The sequence below is a fragment of the Rutilus rutilus genome, assembly GCF_951802725.1.
Source record: "Rutilus rutilus genome assembly, chromosome: 8".
Classification (NCBI taxonomy): Eukaryota; Metazoa; Chordata; class Actinopteri; order Cypriniformes; family Leuciscidae; genus Rutilus; species Rutilus rutilus.
Genome location: NC_140222.1, coordinates 14,451,937 through 14,479,114, shown reverse-complemented (window position 1 = coordinate 14,479,114; position 27,178 = coordinate 14,451,937). Strand labels below are relative to the sequence as shown.

At 40.1% G+C, this 27,178-nt stretch overlaps 2 protein-coding genes across 7 annotated transcripts in view; one reads left to right on the top strand and one right to left on the bottom strand.

Moving 5' to 3' along the window:
* The window catches only part of l1td1 (LINE1 type transposase domain containing 1), a 169,174-nt gene extending 143,990 nt beyond the window's left edge, over window positions 1–25,184 (top strand). The window contains exons 5-7 of one of the 6 annotated variants that reach the window (XR_014628223.1): window positions 1,822–1,955; window positions 2,177–2,241; window positions 24,924–25,184. Coding sequence is in view for 1 of the 6 variants with exons in the window: in XM_084416421.1 (XP_084272547.1) it covers window positions 19,885–20,592 (708 nt within the window). In the remaining 5 variants the exon portion in view is untranslated. Of the gene's footprint in view, window positions 1–1,821; window positions 2,242–6,051; window positions 6,441–19,518; window positions 22,309–24,923 lie in introns of those variants that run through there. The other 5 variants (XR_014628222.1, XR_014628224.1, XM_084416421.1 and 2 more) reach the window with 5 other exon arrangements.
* LOC311295186 (galactose-specific lectin nattectin-like) lies at window positions 1,358–5,348 on the bottom strand. The gene is made up of 6 exons (XM_084416431.1): window positions 4,916–5,348; window positions 4,705–4,772; window positions 4,368–4,522; window positions 3,190–3,309; window positions 1,774–1,885; window positions 1,358–1,584 (listed from the first exon to the last, which is right to left on the bottom strand). Exons 2-6 carry the CDS (start codon window positions 4,763–4,765, stop codon window positions 1,490–1,492), a joined length of 543 nt encoding a protein of 180 aa, XP_084272557.1. The 5' UTR covers window positions 4,766–4,772; window positions 4,916–5,348; the 3' UTR covers window positions 1,358–1,489.
* Window positions 25,185–27,178: the final 1,994 nt, after the last annotated feature.

Here is a 27,178-nt window from a genome sequence, read left to right as displayed (position 1 = left end):
CACGATTCCTTATGCGTGTTTCACACAGTATGCGGCCGTGAAATCGCCGCGCGGGTACAGCTTTTCTCAAGTAGTGGAAGAGTTTTGTGCAGCATTTAGTGCAAATATTTTTTATCAGGTAATACATATTATTTATCAGTGTGTTATACCCGAATAAATAATAAGTAACGAATGATACACAGGGCCTATTTGTAAACCGTTATTGTAAAATAAAAATAGGCTGATAAAAAAAAAAAAAAAAAAAAACGGACTTCCAAAATAATCCGGCGGGCCAGAAAATATTGCTGGCGGGCCAGTTTTGGCCCGTGGGCCGCCTATTGCTGACCTATTCAAATCATGTCCAGCAAAGAAGAGGCCAGAGAGAGCGAAAACACCTTCCTTTATCCTCTTTGACCAGGTGACATGGGGGATGGGGGAGACCACCCTCAAATGGCTTCTGTTCAACAAAAGGGGGGTTGCCTTATCTGGCCTTATCTCTGAACCAGTTTTCTCTAAACTTCTCTAAACCTTATTTCCTTTTATTTTATCTATCTGGATATGATATATCTGTACCACTCACTTTGAGACATTTCAAATGACACCAAAAACATAAGAGTCAATGATAAACATTCACATTAAACCATGTTCTTGTGTGAGTTCTTAGTTGTTTCTGAGAGGAAGTGAGGTTGTATGGGGGAGATCGAATGTTAATTAGCCAGCAGGGACCTTTTGTCTCATAGACCAGGCCTCAACCAGTATTTTCAGTCTTACACCATATAGATCTGTGGGCATCACTGGACCCTTTTTGAAATACACTGTGCCCCAGTAAAATATTGCTGATAAATCATTTTCTGATATTGTAGATTACTTTCGACCCGAGAATATTCCTTTGTGTTTTCTATCAGCTGTTTAGAATCAGAACTAGCAATGCCAGAATAGTGAGCGAATCACTATTGATCTAACTAAACAGGTTTAGAAAATGGTCTGAAATGGTTTGTGATTCAGTTTGATTCGTTCAAACATTAAGCGCTTTGAGTACCTAGAAAAGCGCTATATAAATGTAACGAATTATTATTATTATTATTATAGTTCACTTAATCTCTGATTTGTTTGCAGAGGTGTCACACCAAAATAATGCAATATTTTATAAGACAGAAAACAAAAAGGGCCCTGGATGAGTTCTATATTTGCTTATAATCCAGGAAACAAACATGCAAATGTCTTCTTTGCCAATTATGAAACATGTGTGCAGTTACAGCATGCTTAAACCCCGCCCCTGATGATGACATCATTTAATGCCATTTTAATAACTATTTCCTCAAACCTTGTAACACAATATACTTATATTTTGACATACATTATTATCCACAATGCACAGTTTGCTTTTTCAATGCTTTTATTAATTTGAGGAATGTTTCAGAGAAGATACTGAAAAGAGATTAAAGTTTAGAAGATAGTTGATTTCAGAATAACATTTTTGACAATATAATGTCAGATAAATGTAGTTCAATCAAAGTAACTGTGGAGCATGATGGTCTCGCTGGTTCTTAACACAAATATAGGGCCTTGAGCCTGAACAGATCGTATCGTTCCAGCAACGTTTAGCTGTAAGGTGAAATAATGAAATCAGTTATTCTGATCATTATAGTGGTGTTAGAATCAAAATTAAATGGAATATTTAATTTAAGGCACTTTGTAATATCCAAATTGAGTGATTTCATGTTACTGTATGATGTAAAATTGTAGGATTGTAAATTATAATTGAAAGTATTAAAAAACAGACTGCATTCTTACAGGTAAAGTTGATCTCCAAACATTTCTCGATACCCTTGTAATTGTTAGGTTCTCCAGCGCACCAGTGGGTATACAGAAACACAGTTCCGTCACTCCACATCCAATGTCCATCCTAAAGAGTGAAGAGAGTGAATACAAAGAGTGCACTACAGTTGTCAGACTTCAGGAAGAAGCCAATTAAGGTCAGATTTGAAGTAAAATCATCTTCATTAGAAACTTTGCCTTTACTGTTTAAAGCAGAACTTTTATTTTTTAGACAAACAAATAGGTCTCTTTACACTCTATTTACAAAAAATGTTGGGTTATTTTTTCAGTATGTTGGTAGTTTTCTTGTGCTACCCAGAGCTTGGGTCAGACGTAACAAACCAGGGAGTGTGTTATTTATCACAGGCTTTTGCCATAGGTCTCTTCAGGAGAGAGCACAGCACCGTCAAAATGGTGTAGGCCTATGTCTTCTGTAAAGTACAGGTTTGTGTACATTTAATTTTATCTTTAAATTTGTTATTGTGCTGTATATTGTTTACATTTTATGCAAAGCAACATACAGAGGCGCGACGTGAGTCACCTTTTACACTAGTGTCGCATGATTTGCGTCAGTCTTTTCGGCTGATGGAAACGTCTGATGCCTTGCATAAAATTTTATTCAAAAATATACAGAACATAAATGCGTAGGCTATGATATTAAAATATGTTCTCAGAACTGTGCACTGATTGTTTATAGACGTTATGTAGTCAGTCAAAGAATATTTCGGCTACGAGTGAAACGCAGGGCGGCGGTCTAAAGTTCTCCCGCTGAACATGACACAAGTTTCGACCCCCTGCCAAATTATCACTGCCCTCGTTGAAGTCAGTACCTGATTGCCTAATCCTAACCCCACCCCTAATCCCAACCCCTACCCCACAACTAATCCTAAAGGGGGGAAATAATTTGGGGGGGTTGAAATTCGGCACAACACCTGTTCGAGATCCAGCGCCGTTTACGGTGGAAACGGGAAAAAAGAGACTTGTCGATTACACTTGAAATACTTATAAATGTTTAATTTTTACTTCTAATATTTCTTAAACGAGCTTAAATGTTGTCAATATGTATAAAAAAGTATATAAAATATACTGTACTGTAAAATATGATTGAAAATGAAGGAAATTATCATGCAAGCCATGTATCGAGTGTTTTAAAAACGTTTATAGGATTTAAGTTAATCCATAGACGTTCATTCATGTATGAAGGAAAGAAATAATAATAAAAAAGAATCAACTCTGATGTCTTAATCAACCCATTATGCTGGGTTAAATAAACAACCCAATTAGCTGTAAAATGAACCCAGCATGAGTTCTGTCCTTTATTTACCCAGCCCTAAATTGGGTTGTTTTTAACCCAGTGTTCTTTTAGAGTGTAGGACACACATCTGAACTTACTACAGCACTATGAGCACCAATCCAAGTACGTCTGGAAGAAGGCACCAGACTCAGCAGGAAATCATTTTCCAGTTTTTTACGCACAGATGCGAGGTTCCCTCCAAGACTTTGACAGTTTCTCTAAAGAGACAGAATTTTTTTTTTATTGTCAATATACAAAATCAAATGTTTTGTAGCATAAAGCAAAAGTGACAACATTTTAGACATTTGCAAACAAAGTCTGTTCTAATTGATCTGTTGATAAAATCCTCGTAACAATTTGCATTCATACTTTATTAAGTAAAGTTAAGTAAATTTTACTGCTACTGCTCTGTACAACTTGCCTGTTATCAAGTAAAATCTACTTACTATTGAACTTCACATTCATTTTACATTTAATTGAAGTAATTAAGTAAAATTACTTAATAATATTTAATTTATTTCATTTCACATATAGAATAAAGTAACATCTACTTAACTAACTTCAGTAAATGTAACAAAATTAACTTTTTACTCAACAAAATAACACTGAATTAAACCACACATTTAAAGTGTATGCTTTACTTAGAAATATCTAAATAAATAGTACAATAAATATTATACAAATTCCATACTTTATCTAAGTAAATAAAAGTAACAAACTACATGAACACAAAGACCTCAATACTTGGCACACAATGACGGTAACATTCGATAGATCGTTTTTGAGTATGACTGTGTTATTTTGCGTGGAAAATTTATCCAGATGTCACAAAACGGCAAGTTTTAAACCTAACAACAAAAACAATGATAAAATGCAGTAAATGCAGCTGAAAAACAGTGAAAATAAACCTTATTAATTATTCATGCCCAAGTGCATGATGGTAACGCCAGTATTATAAAAGTTGAGTAGGTTTTACTTAATTTTATATCATTGATATCAACGGTTTAATTTCCACGTGCTTGAATTAAGTACTTATATAGACTTTAATTTGTTTTTTTTATTCTTGCCTGAACTAGCTTTTCCATGTAGAAATTACATTTGTTTGTTTTTTCTGTAGTATTTACTTCACCAGAGAATAATTTGTATCAGTTTAAATTAATAATTTGATATGCACTTATTGTGTACATACTGTACATATCTTTACATCTGTCTTTTAAGATGTAGTTTAAGACACCTAATATTAAGTTCGACCAAATCATCTTGTTGTACACATTACCTCTGCTGTGATCCATTTAGCCGGATGAGAAAAGTACTTGTAGCATCGGAGTCCAAATTTTATCCATGTAGCGGGGCATTTTCTGGCTAAATCAACATCCAGTCCATCCAGTCCATCCAGTCCATTAACATCTCTTGTAATGGCATCTCTTGTCACTGCAAAGAATTTGTTTTTATTTTTCATTTATGTAGCTTATTTTATGTTTGTGTGATTATTTGCTGAAAATATGTGTACTTTATACACTGTAAACTCCTTAATAACCATGGAATTATTAGTCAATAGAATATTTCATATTTCCAAAATGTTTAGGTTTTTACAAAATAAATGTATTGGTTACCTTCTGTATTCCCCATGGAGAAGATGATGAAAAGAAGCAGACAACTTTTCAGCATTGCCATGATGAACCTGAAATTAATAAGCAGGAAAAGTTAAATGTCTGCATGCACTCATACGCTGCACACTGCGATTCTCAATGCATTTAAAAGACAAAGCTCAAAAATACTTCAGGTAGAACATTTATACAGAAAGTTTCTGTTCCAAAAACTCACCTTGGTTTTCAAATTGTTGCCTTTAGCAGATTTTGTGAAGAGCCAGAGCCTGTGCAATACAGTTACATACTCATATCTATTGAGTGAAGAGGGGTAATATTTATACACATAATATCAGGAAGTAACAACCGGTGTCCTGTGCAAAGAACAAACGCTACCATTTATGGCATATTAAAGGGTAACTAAACCCCTGGTCAGAGCCTGACTCCACCCACTGGCAATATCTGAATAATGCTGGAAAAGTAGGCAGAGCCCAGTGGAGAGGGGGTGTGCATCTGAGACCCATCTCTCTGGGGCATGGTTAGCTGGTTCCCTCTGAGGTCGAGTAGTATGAAGCTGCAGACTAGGAGCCTGCATCTACAGTCCCGCACCCAGAGTCCCGCATTCTCAGACCCCTCGTTTTTCGAGACAGCGCCTCCTATCAAATTGGATCAGATAAATATTTGAAGAACTTAAGCCGAAACATGAGTATCATCAATTTTATTTAGCGAATCATACTCATTCGATTTCTTTTTTTAATCAAACTACTTTATAGCTCATCGATACACCAACATATGAATAGTCCATTTAATATTTGTAAAGATAGTTTGTAACAAAATTTGAGCCGTTAATGTATGTTTTTTCGCCTTTTTCCCCCGAAAATATTTTGATTGCTAACGTTAGCCTTTAACCTTGGACTTTTTGTAGACAAGCCATTGTAAAAATTTGATTAAAATTAGTTGACATTAAAGTAGACCAATTAAATACATTAAGTGTGTTAATATCAAAGAATGTCATCATTAATTATTTAATCAGATTTACCTTTTGACCTTCCTAAAACTATAAATTGAATGAATTAATGCCGGAGTAATTATTTTACTTTATATAATTTATGTAGACTACTTAAATTAGTTCTTATAAAACGTAAGTATTAAAATTAATCAATATTAATTTAACTGTGATATGAAGTTTTTGCCAGCCATTTACAACTCATACAAATGCCTAATAATCAAATTTACTATGCCTTCACTATGTATTAACCAGTCTATGGTTTTAACATGTGAGCTAGAATGTGTCATTTGGCCTTTTGTTTGGGTTCCTTCTTTTAATTTGTATTGACTGAAATGTTTTATATATTTATTTATTTATATGGACAGGCCATCATTCATGGCCTATGTGAGATGCAGGCATTATCCTGGCAGGAGGCTGAGGAGGTGTTCCTCCGTGGCCCTACTTATCACCCTAGGTATGCTTGTAATTTGCATTTGCAAAAAAATAAAATTATTATTATTACACAATATTTTTGACAATGGCATTCATCTTTTATTTTAGTGAAGTCGAGGAATTTGACAGAGCGATTGCAAAAATAATGAAAAAAGAAGGAACATTCGCCTACCAGAAAGTAATTATTTTACCTTATGCATTTACATTACATTTTACATTTATTCATTTAGCAGACGCTTTTATCCAAAGCGACTTATAAATGAGGAGTTTTTTTTTTTAATGCAATTGAAGACGAAAAGTAAAGTCACTAACACAATTCTTTCTTCCTTTTTTCTTTGCTTTGTCCTGTTTACAGCAAGATGATGTTTAGGTGATCATTAAATAAAGTACAGGATTGTTTATTATTGGTGTTTTATCTATTCTTATTTGAGTTTTGCTTTGCATTCAAAGTTTTATGTTAGCATGGTATAATGTTAATTAAACATTATAGGCTGAACTGAAAGAAAAAATGGAATTTGAATAAAAAAAAAAAACATTGTAGCAATATAATATCACATAATATTTTTCAGAAGATAGTTCAATCTGTAATTGTATCCCTTCCATCAGTAATTTTCTTTCAATTACACCCACGCTCAAAAAATAACTACTGGGTAATTTGTTAGTCAGAATACACAATGAGTTTTTTTGGCACATGCATTAAGCAGGGAACGCAAATATTTATTTGGATAACTTTAAATAAAACAAGACCGTAATATTGCATCCTATTGTTTTCAATGGCATTTGGATAAGGGTGTTATACGATCTTCCGAACAGCAGGAGGCGCTGTCTCGAAAAACGAGGGGTCTGAGAATGTGGGACTCTGGGTGCGGGACGTGATATTTTTTTCCCCAGGATGGTAGGGGAAGACTCATGAATATTCATTAGGGTAGTCATCCCTGATTGGTCTTAACCCCAGTGACGGGTAGGTTTAGGGCGGGGTTAGGAGTAGGTCATCAGCAGTGTTTGGAATAACGCCGTTTAAAAGAACGGCGTTAGGTAACGACGTTATTTTTTCAGTAACGGGGTAATCTAACTAATTACTTTTCCCGTCGTTACAACGCCGTTAACATTACTGGACGTTAAATGCGGTGCGTTACTATGCATTGATTGAATAAACTGTGTAATCCGAACGCACCCCTGGCTCGCACAGCTAGTGAGGAGGTGGGTTAATAACGAGGTAAGCGATTATGATTGGCTAAGGCAGTGTCATGTGTTTCATGGTAGCCAATCAGAGCCAGTGTTTTTACACACATGCCAGCACACGCGCCACACACACATACACCAGCTAAACAGAGACTCGATGAAGCAGCAGAGATGGCGAGTTAGGCGCAATCCTGACTGAAAGGTTGACGGGCGCGATCGAAAGGTTGACGGGCGCGATCGAAAAGTTGCAAAGTGTTTACATTTGTGTGTGTGTGTGTGTGTGTGTGTGTGTGTGTGAGGCGCGGACGCGATCGAACAGTGGAAACATAAAAACATTCAATTCATTCAGGTACAATTACCAAACATATCTCAAGGTCTTTTTGTCTTTTTATTAATTTAATTAATAAACTAATTATATATAACATAAAAAATGTTATATCTGTCGATGTGCAATAAATATCTAAAGTTATGTACAAACACCTGTCTGTTCTACTCATTTCAACTGACTTGTGAAAACTGCTAAAAAAAATCCAAATTCTTTGACATATATAGCAATTTTTTTTTTTTTTTACAGTAACGCAAATAGTTACTTTCCCTGGTAACGAGTTACTTTTATTATAGAGTAATTCAGTTACTAACTCAGTTACTTTTTGGAACAAGTAGTGAGTAACTATAACTAATTACTTTTTTAAAGTAACGTTCCCAACACTGGTCATCAGACCCCCAGTGGCGGGTAGGTTTAGGGGTGGGGTTAGGGGTAGGTCATCAGACCAATCAGGGATGACTTACCTAATGAATATTCATGAGTCTTCCCCTACCATCCTGGGAAAAAAAAATATCGCGTGCGGGACTGTAGCTGCAGGCCACCACAACTTCCAATAGGAAAATTCAACTACAGTAGCCACTGTTCAACCTGCAGCACTCAGACATTTTTACACCATATATTTTAGAATTAAAACACTTTAAACCCAAATGTAAAAAAAAAAGAAAAAAAAAAGTTGTTTTAGGGTTTAGTTACCCTTTAAAGTCCACATGAATTCAAAAATGACCATATTTACTTTGTTTGCCTAAATTGTTAGTTTTGTGGTGAACAATTCATCCATGCAAGTCAATCCACACAAAAAAATGTTTTGGCTTCGTAATCTTTAATCAAAATCTGAAAATGCCCCTCCCCTCTGCCTTGGAGGACCTTCTCTGATGACGTATGTTTGACGGCTTGGTTTGGGAAACGCTTAACCACTCCCTGTAGTGTTTAGGATATGCAGTATGAGGTTTACGACAGTGATGTTTTACGTTATGACGCACGGGGGTACGCCTGCCGTATTACGGTGTGTAAACAACAGAGCACTAGCATTAAGCCCACGAGTGATGACGGCTGTCTGTGTAATAACTGTCTGATATCACAGTAAAGTATACTAGATGCACACGTCTGTTTTCTTGTCAAATACTCGAATGAGAACATCACATTGGCGACGAGGATAAAAAAAAAAAAAAAAAAAAAAAAAAGATGTCACTGGGAAACACCGTCGCTCTGCAAGCCTTCGATACCGAAACGGATCCGAGCTCAGTAGGACCACGCTGGACAAAATGGATGCAAAGGTTTGAGAACTATATTACAGCAGTGAACATCACCGGAGATGCAAGGCAGAAGGCATTATTACTGCACTTGGCGGGAGAGCGCGTGCATGACATCTATGACACGTTAGCAGCAGAGGAAGATAAGTTTGCTGATGTTAAGCAGAAGCTAAGCACGTATTTTACGCCTAAAAAGAATGTCCAGTACCAAGTATATATATTCCGAAAGGCAGTACAGCAGCCGGGCGAGAACTTAGACACATACTGTACCAGACTACGCATGCTAGCAAAGAATTGTGAGTTTGCCGACGTAAGACATGAAATAAAAGCACAGCTGATCCAAAGCTGCAGTTCAACCAGGCTACGTAGAAGAGCGCTTAGAGAGCCCGAAAATAGCCTGGATGACCTTCTCGAATACGGGAGAACTTTAGAACTGTCCGAGCAACAAGCAGCCGGCATGGAGCAGAGTGTAGCTGCATCAGTGAATGCAGTGCATCAGAATGGGCGAACAGCTACCAGCCGACGCGCCGGGAGAGCAAAGCCCAACGTCCAGTGCAGGAATTGCGGTGGAAATTATCCACATGACGGAAACTGCCCAGCAAAAGGAAAAGACTGTAAAGCATGCGGGAAACTAAATCACTTCGCCAAGCAGTGCAGGACAAAACAAAGAACACCTGGAAAAGACTTTGAAATAAAACACAGAGACAACAGTAAGCAACACAAAACGCACAAGAAAGTGTACAACATCACCAGCACAACACAGAGTACCACACATGACTCGTCTAGTAGTGATGAAGCTTATGTATTTGCTGCCAGTAGCAACAAGAATATCACTCAACCACGCACACACATTTGGCTTAATGGTGTAAAAATTGCAGCAATGATTGATTCCGGAGCTGCAGTGAACATTATTAGTGAATCAGTCCTCCGTACCCTGAGACCATGCCCACAGCTCAGCCCAGCTGATATAAAGATATTCCCATATGGCAACACTGAACCACTGCCCATAACCGGTGCATTCACATGTAGCACAGAGACAGATAATAAGAAAACCACAGCCGAGTTCTATGTAATGAAGGGTGATAGCTGCTCTCTGCTAGGCTACAACACCGCTAAAGAGCTAGGCCTCATCAAGATCATCAACACTGTGTCTGCTACAACCGGTCAAACAGTAGCTGACGAGTTGGTACAGAAACACCCAGAGCTGTTCGAGGGCATTGGCATGCTGAAAGACTTTCAGGTAAAGCTTCACATCAACACTGACATTCACCCAACCTGTCAGCCACACAGGCGGGTGCCTTTTCACATCCGACAGAAGGTCGAAGAGGAGCTGAAACGGCTTGAGGATGACGACGTCATCGAGACAGTCACAGGCCCTACGCCATGGGTCTCCCCCATCGTGACACCACCCAAGCCAAAGGATCCGGACAAGGTTAGAGTCTGTGTCGACATGAGACAGGCCAACACCGCCATACAGCGTGAACGCCACATCACTCCCACCATGGATGATGTAATTCACGAGTTGAATGGAGCTACAGTCTTCTCCAAGCTTGACCTGACTGCTGGTTACCATCAGCTAGAACTCCACCCCGACAGCAGGTACATCACAACCTTTACCACACACCTTGGTTTGAGACGATATAAGCGCCTGAATTTCGGGATATCTTCAGCAGCAGAGGTGTTCCAGAATGCGATCTGCCAGACGCTGCAGGGCATCAAAGGAGTAAAGAATCTGAGTGATGACATCATTGTGTATGGTAAAACACAGAAAGACCATGACGACAGCCTCAGAGCTGTGTTCCAGAGACTGAAAGACAGAGGGCTCACACTCAACAAAAAGAAATGTGAGTTTAACAAAAGTAAACTTGAATTCTTTGGATTTATTTTTTCAGCTGGTGGAATCTCAGCCGACCCGAAAAAAATTGCTGCCATTCAGCAGGCGAGTGATCCACAAGACCAGACTGAAGTCAGGAGTCTGCTAGGAATGGCGAACTACAGTGCTCGTTTTATCAAAGACTTTGCTTCCATCTCTGCACCACTACGTGAGCTGACCAGAAAAGACACAACATGGCACTGGACCCCTGAGCATGCCAGAGCACTACAGACGATCAAAGACAGCCTGACCAGCAACGTGGTAATGTCATACTTTGATCCAGCCAAAGACACAGAGCTCGTGGTAGATGCTAGCCCAGTCGGTCTAGGCGCTGTTCTCTACCAAAAGGATGGAAAGGGAGAGAGGCATACCATTGCATACGCCAGCCGTGCTCTCAGCGACGTAGAAAGACGTTACTCACAAACGGAAAAGGAGGCACTGGCCATTGTGTGGAGCTGTGAACACTTTCACTTATACCTGTATGGCAACCCATTCATCCTTGTCACTGACCACAAAGCTCTAGAGGTCATATGGAACAACCCTCGTTCAAAACCACCTGCAAGGATCGAGAGATGGGGACTGAGACTACAGCCCTACAACTTCAGGGTAGAATACAGGAAAGGTGCAGACAACCCTGCCGATTACATCTCCCGTCACCCCATCCCGATGCAGATGAGCGAAAGCACAAGAGCGGTGAAAGTGGCAGAGGAGTATGTCAACTTTGTAGCTGAGCATGCCACACCAAAAGCCATGACTCTCCAGGAGATAAAAGATGAAACACTAAAAGACCCAATCCTGCAAAAGGTTAGTGCCCACATCAGAGACAACACATGGCACAAAATTACAGGCGACACACAACATGCTGAAACACTGAAAAAGTACAGACAGATTAGTGGGGAGCTCACGGTGTCCCACACCGACGACATCATCCTGCGAGGTACGAGAATTGTCATCCCTGCATCCCTCGAGCACAGAGTGTTACAGCTAGCCCATGAAGGACACCAGGGCATTGTAAAGACTAAGACACTGCTCAGGTCAAAGGTCTGGTTTCCTAACATAGACCAGAAAGCAGAACTGACGGTCAAGAGCTGTTTAGCATGTCAAGCCAACACACCTATAACACAGTCCGAGCCACTGAGAATGTCTGAGTTGCCAGAAGCCCCCTGGTTTAACATCAGTGCAGATTTCTACGGGCCACTTCCAACTGGAGAATATCTACTAGTTGTCATAGACGAATATTCTCGCTACCCAGTTGTTGAAATTATAAGATCTGTCTCAGCCAACACAGTCATCCCAATCATCGACGAAGTGTTCTCGATGTTTGGAATTCCCAGAGTTCTAAAAACAGACAACGGGCCCCCTTTTAACAGTGACCAGTTTTCCAAGTTTGCAGGCCATCTAGGTTTCCACCATCGGAAAATAACACCTCTCTGGCCTCAAGCAAATGCAACAGCAGAACGTTTCATGCGCACGCTTGGAAAAGCAATCCGTGTGGCAGAGACGCAGAACACCCCGTGGAAACAGAGACTCAACACGTTTCTCCGTGAGTATCGCGCCACACCACACAGCACCACAGAAGCGTCACCTGCTGAATTGTTGTTTAAGCGCAAAATTCACACCAAGATCCCGTTGATCACCACAACCTGCGAATGCAACAATGATCACATCATCAGGGAGCGGGACACTAATGCAAAAGCAAAGATGAAATCCAACTCAGACGCGCGCCGTCGTGCTAAGCCAATCACATTCACCCCTGGTGACAAGGTACTCTACCAACAACCCAAGCACAACAAACTTACTACCCCATACAACATCAAGCCATACGCTGTGGCAGAGGTCAATGGCTCCATGGTCACAGCAACCCGAGATGGACATTCCATAACACGGAATTCGTCTTTCTTCAAAAAAATTATCTCCAAGACAAAAGATGCGCCCACAGCTCTGGATGAGGAGGATGAGAGAATTGTTGATAATGAGGACATTGTTGCTGTGAAACCAAGGTATCCTTTTCGAGTTAACCGCCAGCGTCCATCATACCTCAAAGACTATGAGCTTGAGTGAAGAATGTTTACACCCAATACAGCAATAGATTAGTCTAAAGGTTTCTGAATGACCGTTCTGTCTAAAAGACTAACCTAAAGGTTCCCAAAGGACTGTTCTTTCTCTTTTCAAAACCATTTGCACAATGCATAAGAATGTACTTCAGTGATTATGAAGTACTGTTGCACTTTGATACTGTTCATTCTAAGCACACTTGATAAGTTACCTGAATGTGTTTGTTATAGCACAAGTTTGAATTATATGTTTACATTTGTACTGCCGAGCTACGTATGACAAGTAATGTTGTTGTTACAGATGACAAGTAAGTAAGTCACATATGTCCAAAGTAGTGGATCTAATTGTTAAAAAAAAAAAAGGAGTGATGTAGTGTTTAGGATATGCAGTATGAGGTTTACGACAGTGATGTTTTACGTTATGACGCACGGGGGTACGCCTGCCGTATTACGGTGTGTAAACAACAGAGCACTAGCATTAAGCCCACGAGTGATGACGGCTGTCTGTGTAATAACTGTCTGATATCACAGTAAAGTATACTAGATGCACACGTCTGTTTTCTTGTCAAATACTCGAATGAGAACATCACACTCCCCTCAAACCGTTAGTCTGCTATGAGCGAGAGATGGAGAGGAGGAGCGATAGAGTAAAACCCTGCCCTCTGTTCAATATTCCTTTTCACTGGGAAATACGTCACAGCACTGGAGAAAAGTCGTTTGCAACTTCCGGTTCACGCGGACTTTAAGTATGATAGAGAGGTCAAATGTTCAAATGTATGTGTGTGTCTTGAATTGTTTGCATGCGAGTGTACCAGGGTTCGATGTTCTTTAAGTCCCTGTAAAGTCAAAACTATGTGTTCTGAGTTTGTCACACCACAGAAAAATGTGTTATTAGCCACCCAGCCAAATTTGAATGACAAAAAAGCAGGCAAGTACATAAAATAAGCTTTCAAAATCTTGAAAAAATCAGCAGTATCTGCTCTCAAATGCTGGGGGCGTGTCCGCTGGCTGCGCTGAAACCACGCCCACTCGCGGGAAAGCTGCCGTCGCCACATTGCAACTGTCACCGCTACAGCTGGAATGGATGCTCCTAGCAGCTTAATTGGTTTTACACAGCCATACATGTTCGAGCCTGGATTACCTACTATAATTATAACATAAGCACACAAGGCAACTTACACTCATTGGTGGGCACGCACTGCTGAGGATGGCACCAGTTGTCGGCGCGACGGGAGGATGAACGCCCGAGGCGGTTTATAGTCGGTTTGGCCCCATTCACCAGTAACAGCAGATTATCAGTGAATCCCAGTTGTCTTCGATGAAAGTTTATAAAAGTATCCCGTGTAAAATGATCACTACAGAGGCGGGTTTTGGCGGTGATCCTCAGCTCTCCTGGATATAAAAGCTTGATGCAGTTTCCGTCAAAATAAAAGATCATGTGCTTATCTTTTTGAAGTATAGAAATTGGTACAAAACTAATTATGAAAGTTTCCTTTATTTTTTAGTGCATTTGTTTTACAAAATATGGCTATTACTGTCATTGGATTAATATATAAATGTAGTAGTGTAATGTAGACAGACACTGTAACTAAAAGAGGTTTGAATTTTTCTCTGTTTAGTTTGCACACTGAATATGGGTTGGAGCTTTTAATTTGAACTCTCAAAGTGCATCAGATTGATGAATTTAACATTAAAATGCGCAAAATTTTCTTACAGGGGGGCATGCCCCCAAACCCCCCTAGAAGGACCGAGTTCCACCCACCACAGTTTTACCAAAAATCCTGTGAGAAACACTGGTATTGCTATGCCAATGCAGCTTATAGCTTGTTTTAGGATTCATCACTGTGGAGTATAGTTCAACTGTATTAATAAATGTTATGTAACGGCATTAGTGGTTTTAAGGAATAGGAGTTGGTATGCATATATTTAAGGACGTGCAAAGATGGGTGGTGGTTATGATCATATATGGGCCAGTCTGGGCCAAAATGATTGAAATTTTTTTTTTTTTTTTTTCCAGTCCAGTCCCACTCTCCATCAAGGAGGCTCTTCAGAAAATGAATCCACCTCTTCTCGATGTGATCGTTGTGCGGAAATTTAAATAAGGACACCGATCTGTTTTGTACGTGATAGCATCCACGTAGTACGCATTTCCGTGACGAAGGCATAGCTAACTAGCAAACTGTAGGCTGTAGTGACTAATAGTACTGACAGTAACTCGCGATTGAGAGGCAAACTGATGTGAATGTGCTCTATTTATATTGTTAGGGGAGGGGCCAGCCTCAGGGGCTCCAATGCGTCATCAAGTAGAGGCGTGTCCAGGAGCTCAGGGGCTCCAGTGCGTCATCAAGTAGGGGCGTGTCCAGGAGCTCAAGGGCTCCAGTGCGTCATCAAGTAGGGGCGTGTCCAGGAGCTCAGTGCGTCATCGAGCCCCCGTTTTAGCCCCGCCCAAAAAATCCTGAGCACAGCAATGGTGAAAAACTGTTTAACGGTCTAACTCCACAATTCAGTACTTCACAGTTCACAGTCTTTGTAATATGTTTTAGCAATAAATTTCTAACATTAATAATGAGTTAAATTTTTTTTTTAGAATTGACTTTAACAAAAAAAAAAATTTACTTTACTTTTTGCACTCCTATTTTTTAAGTAACTGTGACATGTATGGACATTTAACTAAGTTAGGTCAAATTAACAAAGAGCGTAAGTAAATTTAATTTGGCCAGTTAGAATTTGTGGAGTAATTTACACTTACTCATTTGAAGTTTACTTTGCAATACTCAATACATTTCACTCACTCTTTGTTTGTAAATCTTACTCAAACAATGTACACTGAAAAAATAACTTGTAGGATTTACTTGAAATCCATGTAACAATTAACACATTGTCTTATTCTTCATCTAGCAAGGATACGCGAGAATTGCTACTTGTTGCATGTTAAAGTTTTTTTTTTTTTTTTTTTTGTGGAAATTCACTGAGAAGAAAAAAACGTTTGAAACAGCCTGCACACCTGTTTATTTTTTCCTTTGATTTGTCGTCTCATTTGTTTCTTTTGTTTCTTTGCTAGATTTTCTCATGTCTGCTCATGCTAGTTAACCTTAATCCACTCCCTGTATAATGTTTTTCTTTTTTTTTTCACAAATGTATGACTTTTGGAAGTGCAATTTGATTACCATATACAGTTTTAATAAAGTTGAATTAACTAAACTTCAATGTAGTTTTTACTCTTTAAAGTGTAAACTTTCAGGTGTTGATTATAATGAATTTACTGTTAGGCCTGTTGGAAAGTTTTCTTTCATCGAAGCAAAGACCAGGAGACGTTGGGATCACGTTCAAACAAAGTTATTCTTTATTGAGCGCGGCTGCGGTTCGTCCAACAAAATCTGAATCTAATACAGTATGCATTGTGGCTATATACATTCCAAGGGGAAGGGATTACATAGAGGCGGAGACTCTGAATAAAGCATGCAAATGAAGTGGGAACACACCCTACTCTGAGAGCACTACCAGTCCAATTGAATCAGCATAACTATTCAAATGCTGATACTGGCCAGGAACTCCGGTTCCAGGAGCCATCCCAGAGCCATTAAAGACAAAAGGTGAAAGTCTCCCCTACAGCTAATCCAATTAACCTAACGATTCAACGTCTGGGCTCCGAAAGGTGAGAATCTCAGTGATCTGACTCATTTAAAACACAATAGAGAAAACAGGTCTGGCAGGAATATCTTGCTGTAAACTCAATAATCACTTTCTCAGTTTGTATTGGAATCTAAATTAAAACCTCAAATGCTAAAATAAGTATTCTTCACCATGATGTTATGTAAGGAAGCATATCTGAAATAGATTATTAAATTTGTAATCCTTCAGGCCCTTAAATAATAATAAGGATAAATAATATTTTTTTTAAAAAGTATATAATTATCTAACATATGACTAATTAAAAACAATTATACGTCTTACAATTCTACGTTGTTACAATGTTGCAAGCACGTAGACAGCGATGTTGCCGTAGTAGAAATGCAACATGCCACAGACATTGCCACAATGTAAATGTGTTTGCTGGGTAAACTCCGCCTTTGTTCCAGTACAACAACGTAACTTGCCACTTCACTACCATGGTACGATACCTCGTTGAAGAAATCCACTTGCTTGTCACGACTGTTTCTCAAAACCATATTCTCGCAAATTGGTCATTCAACCACGTTGGTTTATGACGTCACGCACGACGTGGTGGAGTAGGCTAATAACTTCTTTACTGAAACTGTTTGCAAATTAACGGTATTAACAAGGTATTCAGGGGCCAGAAAACCCTTGCCGTTGGCCCAGAGGAAGCCCCGACGAGGCCCAATCAAGCCCAGGAAGTGACAGTGGAAATGCGACTGGCCCTGGCATGCACTAACACGCCCGCTTTTGGCCCGACAGTGGAAACGCGTCTATCTTGAGCCAATAAGCATGCTGACTTTCAGTTCAATCTATATCTTTTATTAAGAGTACATAAAAATGTCATTTATGTCTTTTAGTTTGTCAAGAGATTCAAAGTGTAGTTTTTGAAGAGTGCGCATGTGTGGACGTGACGTAAGCCGATGATTGAAACTGGAAATAAAGCAAAATAACTGAGAAAAATGAGAAATAACAGGCTAGTCCTCAGATGCCATGTCCATAAATTATAGCAAAACATCTAGAATTAATTTGATCTCAAACAGATTCATTATAGAAAGCAACTCCACCAGCTGCATGACCACATTAACCAACGTGTTTGAACGATCACTTTGCGACAACACGGTTTCGGGAAACAGTCGAGACTAGCTTGTTGAGTTCTTCAACAATGTATATCGTACTATGGTAGTGAAGCAGCGAATTACGTCGTTGTATGGGAAATGCACCCCTGATTAGATAGACTGTTTGAACGTGCTCCTCCTGAACCTATTTATTAAACATCATTAGTCGCTTGAATTCTCCAATCACTCGAGATGCAGACATGTAAGAGGCACTTAGTTCAAAAAAAGTTAGTTCATGCATTCATGACCTCGAGACTAGATTACTGTAATGCTTTATTAGCCGGTTGTCCTGCATCCTCAATTAACAAGCTACAGTTAGTCCAAAATGCCGCCGCTAGAGTTCTTACTAGATCAAGAAAATATGATCATATAACACCGATTTTATCATCACTGCATTGGTTACCTATAAAGTTCCGTATTAATTACAAGGTATTGCTACTGACTTATAAAGCCCTAAACGGCTTAGCTCCAGTCTATTTAACGGATCTTCTATCGCCCTATAATCCATCGCGCTCTTTAAGATCACTAAATTCAAGGCTTTTGGTCATACCTAGGATATCCAGAACCACCAAAGGAGGGAGAGCATTTTCACATTTAGCTCCAAAACTCTGGAATAGCCTTCCTGATACTGTTCGTTGCTCAGACTCGCTCTCCCAGTTTAAAACTAGATTAAAGTCGCATCTCTTCAGCCAGGCATTCATATAATATTTTTAATCTTACAGTTCAAATTACAATCCGGCCTCTAGTTAATAAACGCCAGAGGAGAACTGGCCCCCGACTGAGCCTGGGTTCTCCCAAGGTTTTTTTTTTTCTCCATTGGGTCACCTGATGGAGTTTTAGGACACTATTAGGTCACTTGATGGAGTTTTTCGGTTCCTTGCCACTGTTGCCTTTGGCTTGCTCAGTTGGGGATATTCTGGATATCTAATTTGATTTTATCAATAAATTCCACTAGAAACAAACCTTGTTGTATTATTTTAATTTAATACTGTGAAGCTGCTTTGATACAATCTGTATTGTGAAAAGCGCTATACAAATATACTTGACTTGACTTGACTTAGCCTACATTATAAAACCTTTATTTGAATATTGTAACATTTTTAGTTTAAAATCTTAATTTGAACATGGCACCATGATACCTCATTCTACAATATTTATATCACCCCATTGACTTCCATAGTAGAAAAAATAAATAATAATACAATGGAAGTCAATGGGCTCCATCAACTATATATCAGGTTGTGAACGTGAGGCACAAACATGAGCCCAGCACTTCCCATAATGAAACAAAGACTTTTGAATGTTTTGTTTATCAATAATTTCATGCATTCAGTCGCTATGTGATAGCTCAACGTGAAAAACTATGTTAATGATAAATTGGCTGCTTTTTTGACGCAGTTTGAGTCCCGTGACAAGTATCTTATTGCCGTCTTTGTTAAACAAACTTTTGCCATTGCAAGTGATGAAATCCTTTATGTTTCATCTCTACAATAATATCAGCATCATGTAGTGTAAATGTTTAATGGACGTATTGCACAGGCTTTTTGAATCGATGAATGGCTCCGTCTGTTTATTTGGCAATATAAAACTTCAGGTCGGGTTTATTAAGATATTACATATGCAGAAGGCCACACAGAAACTTTTCAGCATTGCACCAAGCAAAACTCAGTCATCATTACAAAGAGTAAAAGATCAAGTGCCTAACAAGGTCTACGCGTGTTAATCCGAATAGCTTGTTTTCCCCCACGGCATAAATGGGTGTGATGGTTTTTAGGCGTTCACAGTAATGCCGACCAACTGTGTCTGAAATCGTCCCCTATACCCTTAAATAGGGTATGGATTGCCACTGCTGTCACTAATAGCCGTTTGTCTGCTGTCTGTTAGCCATCACGTCACCTTAGCTAATCACGCCTTTTTGCTTTTTGCCTATTTTTATTTATCCAGGAGTGACGCGATACCAAGATGGCGATGGCTGGCTCTGCCCATTTTGGGCTTCAAAAATGCTCTTCAGAAACCTACGGGTGATGTCACAGATATGTCGGTCTTTAAATATGTAATATCTAATGTTTATGATGAACAACTTTTGACTCATTTATTATACCCTTAAATTATCATTTAGGGGAGTTCCGGTTGGAGCGGTGCCATGTGAAGACGTTAAGTTATCGAGCTCTCCACAACCAACTTTAAATTTCGTTTATTTTGCTCTTATTTTATATATTAGTGTGCTAAAGCTGCCTTGGTGTGTTAATAAGAGCGTACCAGTGTTAATCCAGTTGGGCTGAATGCAGTTTGGGCTATTTTTGAAGGAAAATGAACAAGGGCCGGAGTAACCGCAGAGATGCAGAATCGACTTCCAGCCAAAACGCTAATGCTAGCGCCGAATTCCACGCGACATCAAAGAAAGACACGGCTTCAGCTAGTGACAACTGCGTGGTTCTTCAAGCGATTAATTCACTTAAAGAGGACTTGATTGCAAAAATAGAAGAGAAGGCTGCTGCCCAATCAGCTGAACTCTGCAGCCAAGTAGATCAGCTCCGAACAGAGTTACGCAGTGCCGTGGATGCTGTTAATGCCAGGCTGGAAGCAGTGGAGGCGCGGGTGAATGGGTTGGAGTCTGCGATGAATGGCTACTCGGACTCCACTACTACTCTTGAGAAGAAGCTTATGGTTATGAAAAAGGAGTTGGCCGTATTGAGAGAACGGAGTGAAGATCTGGAGGCGAGGTCACGCCGCTCAAACATTCGCATTACAGGAGTTAAAGAGGGGCGAGAGCACGGCAAACGGATAACTGAGTTTGTGGCCGACCTCCTGAAAGAGGCATTGAACCTCGAGAAGACCCCACTCTTGGACCGAGCCCACCGCACTCTTCGCAGCAGACCAACTGATGACAATGAACCGCCGCGCGCCTTTGTGGTAAGGTGTCATTACTTCTCTGAGAAAGAGGATATTTTGAAGAAAGCTATGGAAATGAAGCTAGCCACTACAGCTCACGGGCGACCGGATACGGATTCTTCCTGATTTCACTCAGACAGTGAGCAAGCAGCGAGCAGCTTTCAATGAGGTGAGGAGCCTACTTCGTAACTGCGAGGGGGTTCGCTTTGGGTTGAGATACCCTGCAATTTTGAGGATTACGACACAGGATGGACGAGAGTCAAGCTTCAAGGACCCGCTGAAAGCTAAAGACTTCATTCTGAAGAACCTGACTTGTAAGGGAAAGTGACGATCGCACATACATCAGCGGCTGGCAGTTCACTGGACTCCAAGTTAAGGACTGTTCCGTCGAAGTTCAAATCAGGTTCGGTACTGTTATGGTTAGCCGGTTGTCAATTTGAGGTCAATTAAAATGTTTATATAATGTTTACGCTAAGTTTACATCGAGCCCCGAAGCTTTTGTCAGATGTCTAAGAGACATTACAAGCAGTCACGTACTCAAACTTCACAGAAATCACGGCTCAAGAGCAGAAGTGTTTTGGCTTTGGTTTTCTCTCTCCTGGGGCTCTGTTTGGGGTAGCTTAATAAATCAATAACTGCAAGAGCGTTATATTGGTCTGGTTTTAAGTGGGGGCTCACATGGTAAGCTTATTGGGAGTAGGGATAACTGGAAGAGGTTGCGTTCTCATACGTAAAGGTTTTTTTTTTTTTTGTTGTTGTTGTTGTTGTTGTTATTGTCAGTCTTCTGTACTGTAGTTAAATTCATGCATATGTTGTTTGTGTGTTTAGGAACAGCCACTAAACTCAAGGCTTTTGGCAGATGAAGATTTTGTTAAATTCATAGAGACTCAAATTGATTTCTTTCTTGAGACAAATGAATCCCCAGAGATAAGTTATAGTACTATATGGGATACTCTGAAAGCGTTTGTGAGGGGTCAAATTATTTCGTATCAAGCTAGTGCTAGTAAAAAGAAATCGAGGCGGATTACGGAAATATTGAATGAAATAAAGACAATCTACATTGTCCTCTGAGGTGTTGCATAAGGAGAGACTCCTGTTACAAGCTGAATTTGATTCTTTGACCAGCGAGCGCGCAGAAGATCTCTATTTGAAATCACGCCAAATTCATTATGAACATGGCGAGCGTGCGGGCAGGTTTTTGTGTTATCAATTGAAGCAATCTGCAGCAGCGGGTATTATAGCGGCAATTGAAGACAGTGAGGGCAATATTATTACAGATCAACAGGGTATCAATAATCAGTTTAAATCTTTTTATGAGGCTTTATATACTTTGGAGGTGAATGACACTGACAGGATAGAAGAGTTTTTCAGCAACATAGAGTTGCCATCATTTAATGATTCAGACAAATCCACTTTAGAAGGCAACATAACAGTTCTTGAGATTGACAGTGCAATTAAGAAATTAAAATCTGGGAAAGCGCCAGGCCCCGTTGGCTACCCGGCTGAGTTTTATATGAAGTTTTCTGCCAAGTTAACACCTCTGTTGAGTAAGGTATTTGAAGAGGCCCTCGTCTCAAAATCTCTCCCTCCAACCATGACACAAGCCACCATATCAGTCCTTCTTAAAAAGGATAAAGACCCACTTAAATGTGAATCCTACCGCCCGATCAGTTTACTTTGCTGCGATTATAAGATCCTGGCCAAGGTGCTGGCAGCTAGAGTAGAGCCAGTTATGAGCGAAATAATTCATCCAGATCAGACTGGTTTTATCTCTGGCAGGCAGTTATCTAGCAATCTCCGCTGCTTTTTTAACGTGATTTATTCACCCAAGGTTAACACTAATCCAGAGGTTCTAATATCCTTAGATGCTCATAAGGCATTTGATAGAATTGAATATGCTTACTTATTAACAACACTTAGAAGGTTTGGCTTTGGCCCTGTGTTCTGTTCATGGATTAAAATTCTATATACCAGCCCTCAAGCATTTATTCGAACGAATAGTATAATATCCAAATGCTTTCCGCTCTTTAGGGGGACAAGAAAGGGGTGCCCGCTGTCTCCTCTGCTTTTTGATGCTGCTATTGAACCCCTTGCAATTATGCTTAGGAATGCAGCTGGTTTGGCTGGAATTCATAGAGAGGGACTTGTTCACAAACTTATGCTTTATGCAGACGATCTCCTCCTCTTTCTGTCCAATCCGCATTCCTCTATACCGATTGCTCTTACAATTATTTCCGATTTTGGAAATGTTTCGGGATATAAAATTAATTTGGCAAATGGCGCTTTTCCATTACCAGTACCAGCTCGACTCGACTCGCCTCGCCTCGCCTCGACTCAGCTCGGCTCGGCTCGCTTTTCGCTCCGTTTTCCATTGCAGATAGTACCTCCACAATAGTACCTGGTCGTCATAGCGACGCCGCAGGAAACTGCCGTGACTTAATCTTTTACGCGAGACGCGCGAGACACACCCGCTACCCACACACACAGGACAATGGAGGAAATCGAGTGTATGCTGTTTTTGGATGTTTTTGTTTTTGCTGTTTTTTATTCAGGATACTGTGTCTGGCGCGTGCAATGATGACGCAGTGAATAGTGACGATTCTCTCTGACCAATCAGCAGTCTGCCGTGATTTCACGTCACATTTTAGTATCGCCTCAGCTCGCCTCAGCCCGCTTACAACCTCGCCGGAGGTGGTACGAAAAAGGTACATCTTTTACACAGTGGAAAACCAAACAGAGCCGAGTCGAGTCGAGTCGAGCCGAGCCGAGCCGAGGCGAGCTGGTACTGTGTAGTGGAAAAGCGCCAAAAGAGTCTTCTTTTCCCCATTAATGAAAGAGCGCATCAAATGTCATTCCAATCTTTTCCATTTTCAGTAAGCCTTGACAGATTTCTTTATTTAGGTGTGAATGTAACCCGCAGTTATAAGGATTTATTCAACAGTAATTTTAAAACAGCATTTGATAAGGCTAAGCGCGATTTAGTACGGTGGTCAACTCTACCCTTATCTTTGGCAGGGAGGATCAATTCCATTAAAATGACAATTTTACCAAGGTTTTGATTTTTTCATTTCAGACAGTGCCAGTCTTTATACCCAAATATTTTTTCAAGGATTTGAGTAGTTGTATTTCTACTTTTATTTGGGATAAAAAAATTCCCCGCATAAGGAAAGAATATCTGGAAAGGAAGAAGGAGGATGGTGGATTGGCAATGCCGAACTTCTTGCATTATTATTTGGCAGCTAACCTTCATAAACTGACATTTTGGCTCTCTGATATGTTGATGGAGGAAGCCCCAGTTTGGTTGCTCATGGAATAGCACGCCTGTAACCCAGTATCACTATGCTCACTGCTCTGTTCTCCAATTCCCTTGAGCAAAAGCTTTTTTATGAATAACCCAATTATTCGCGGATAACTCAGAATATGGTCACAATTCAGACTTCACTTCAACAGTAAACAAGCGTTGCCCTCAGCTCCCATCCTGTCGAACCCTATGTTTCCTCCATCCCTCATAGATTCTGCATTTCAGCGCTGGTCTAGAAATGGAGTCAAGTGTGTTAAGGACCTCTTTCACCTCATTCCAGCAATTAAGAACAGATTTTGAGATCCCTCAATCCAACTTCTTTAGGTATCTACAGGTCCGTAGTTTCGTCAAAAAACATTTTTCTCCTTCTTTGAACAAGCCAGAGGGTGGCTGGATTGATGAGCTCATAAATATGGACCCCTCTCTTAGGGGTATGGTGTCTATCATATATGAGAACATCCAAAGATTCGCTTCCCCATCTCTTGATCGTATAAAGAGGCAGCGGGAGGAGGAGCTGGGTACAGAAATATCTGATTTAGCTTGGCAACGGGCGATAGAATTGGTGCATTCTTCCTCGGTATGCATTAGACATGGGCTTTTGCAATTTAAGGTACTTCACAGGCTCCATCTTTCTAGGAGCAAGCTGGCTAAAATGTATCCAGGGTCAGACACAACATGCCCCAGATGTAGTCTGGAACCAGCAGACCTGAGTCACATGTTCTGGGAATGCCCCAGATTAACAAAATTCTGGGCAGACATTTTCAGAACGTTTTCATTTATATGTAACAAAGATCTTGATCCCAATCCTCTGACTTCCATCTTTGGGGTAGTGCCAGAAGAATTGCAGCTAACAACCAATCAGATAGAGCTCATAGCTTTCTCCACAATTTTGGCTATACGCCTGATTCTTCTCAGTTGGAAAAAGGCATTGCCACCATCTTACAAACGCTGGGTTACTGAGATGATGTCGTGTCTTAAACTTGAGCATCTTAAATACACTATCCGAGGTACCTCTGCAAAGTTTTATGGGGTCTGGCAGCCCTTTTTATCTTATTTGAATCTTCATTGGCCAGTATAGTATAATCAGTACTATTTTGTGTATTGTCTGTCAATATTTCTGACATCTGTTCTGTTTTCTCTGTTTAACCTCTTGCAGCTCTGACGTCATTGACCAGAAGAACAGCAGCAGCTGCAGAAGCCACGTCCATCAGCACAGTGACGACCAATCACAGCACAGCTTCAACAGAATCACAACAGGGAGCATGGACTTCAACAAAAAAAAAGTGCTACGATGAATTGAATTGAGATTTTAGTCTCTGTCTTGAACTCAAAAAGATCTTGTTGCCTGCTCCATACAAGAAAAATAAAGTAAAAACTCTTCAGAAAGACACAAGTAGGCTACATGATGAAAGAAGCTCCTTAAAGGGTTAATTCACCCAAAAATGAAAATTCTGTCAGTAATTACTCACCCTCATGTTGTTCCAACCATGTAAGTCTTTCGTTCATCTTCGGATCACAAATTAAGATATTTTTGATGAAATCTGACAGCTGTCTCACTCTTCCATAGGCTTTCAGAGGGACCCAAACTCGCCGGCCCAGAATAGTTATTAAAAACTACTACTTGTTACTGGCTGCTCACTCCTTTTGAGTATTACCGCCATCTACTGTACAAGATGACGTCCCGACATCATCGAGACCTAAATCACAATAAGTGTCGAATTCAATAGCTTACATACAGCGCGCGTCTTCCTCTGCTTATAAACAGACCGTTTTGCGCTTCCGGCAATGTCGGGATGTCATCTTGTACAGTAGATGGCGGTAATACTGGGAGTGAGCAGCCAGTAACAAGTAGTAGTAGAAGAACGCCGTAATCTCAGTTCTCGCGCATGCGTCCTGGCGCTCCCGTGAACTCTCGTCAGAGGCCCACATTGAAGAACACTAATAGTTGGATAAAGTCGTTATTTTTGTTGACTATTTTAACGATGTTTTTAACAACTATTCTGGGCCGGCGTGTTTGGGTCCCTCTGAAAGCCTATGGAAGAGTGAGACATCTCTCAGATTTCATCAAAAATATCTTAACTTGTGATCCGAAGATGAACAAAAGACAACATGGTTGGAACAACATGAGGGTGAGTAATTACTGACAGAATTTTCATTTTTGGGTGAACTAACCCTTTAATTCTCCTAAAATCAACAATTTAATTCAGTGAATAAATGGCAGTGAATAAATGGCAGTGAATAAATATCAGCGCTGACATCAACTAATATCATCATCAGTGCTGTGGTACCTGCACATGTGTGACAGAGTGTGTTGATGTCCAGATGTGTGGTCTGGTTGCTGATGGGATTGTTCAGCACACAGCTGTAGGTGTTTTTATCCTGATATTCCACCTCCAGAGGTAGAGAGAGACTGATGCTGAGATCACACACACTGATGCTGGACAATACACTGATTCCTTTGTACCAGGAGAGAGTCGCATCACACACATTCAACACTGATGAACACACCAATGAACAATTTGATGATGATGATGAAGAACAGTTTCTACTGATGACAGGAACAGGCAGACGAGCTGAGAAAGAGATACATTTGAATAGTTCAGAAAGTGTTTACTGAAGTGTCAGCCGGTCAGTAAGTGTCTCATATGATCTTAATTCCTCTGCATATATTTTTAAAAGGTTATTATTTACACATATGGAGAAATATCATTGAGCAATATATGCTTAATTGAAATCAGGGGCGGATCTACGGGGTGGCAAAGGGTGGCAGCTGCCACACCTGGGAAACAGTCTTGCCACCCCATTTATAAATCAGATATATTTAATGAATAAATAAATAAGTATATTTTAGGTTCATAGCCTACACGTTGCAGGCCAAGGAGACCCGCACCAAACTCCTCTCAAACAAAAATCGCCAATTTATAATCCCCTCCCCCTCACAATGGTTTCACCCATCACAGCGACCCCCGCGAAATTTCACCAGTGGTTGCATTTATGTGATAAATCTTTCTGATTTTATATTTGTTATTGAGGACAGAACTAAACATTCAAACGGTTACACTTTCTTTGATATTAAACTAATTTTAGTTTAGATTTAGATTTTGGCTTCCAATGATTATAAAAAATAAATATTTGAGGTATGCCATTAAAAACTAAAGCTGCATTCTGTCTAGCGCAACTTCCTTCCCTTCACAGCGGTGCGCTGTCATTTCTCCCTAAAACCCAAACATAACGTCAGAATATGCACGATCGGTGATTGTTGTAAAACGTAGTCTATACTGTTGCTAAACTGCAGGACGCGTTTGATAATAAAAGGCTATTAAAAGTACCAAAATTGACGCAATAGACGCTGTTCCAAATGTGGCGCGCGCTCCGAAACACAGCGCAACGAGACAAGCAACGTATATTTTG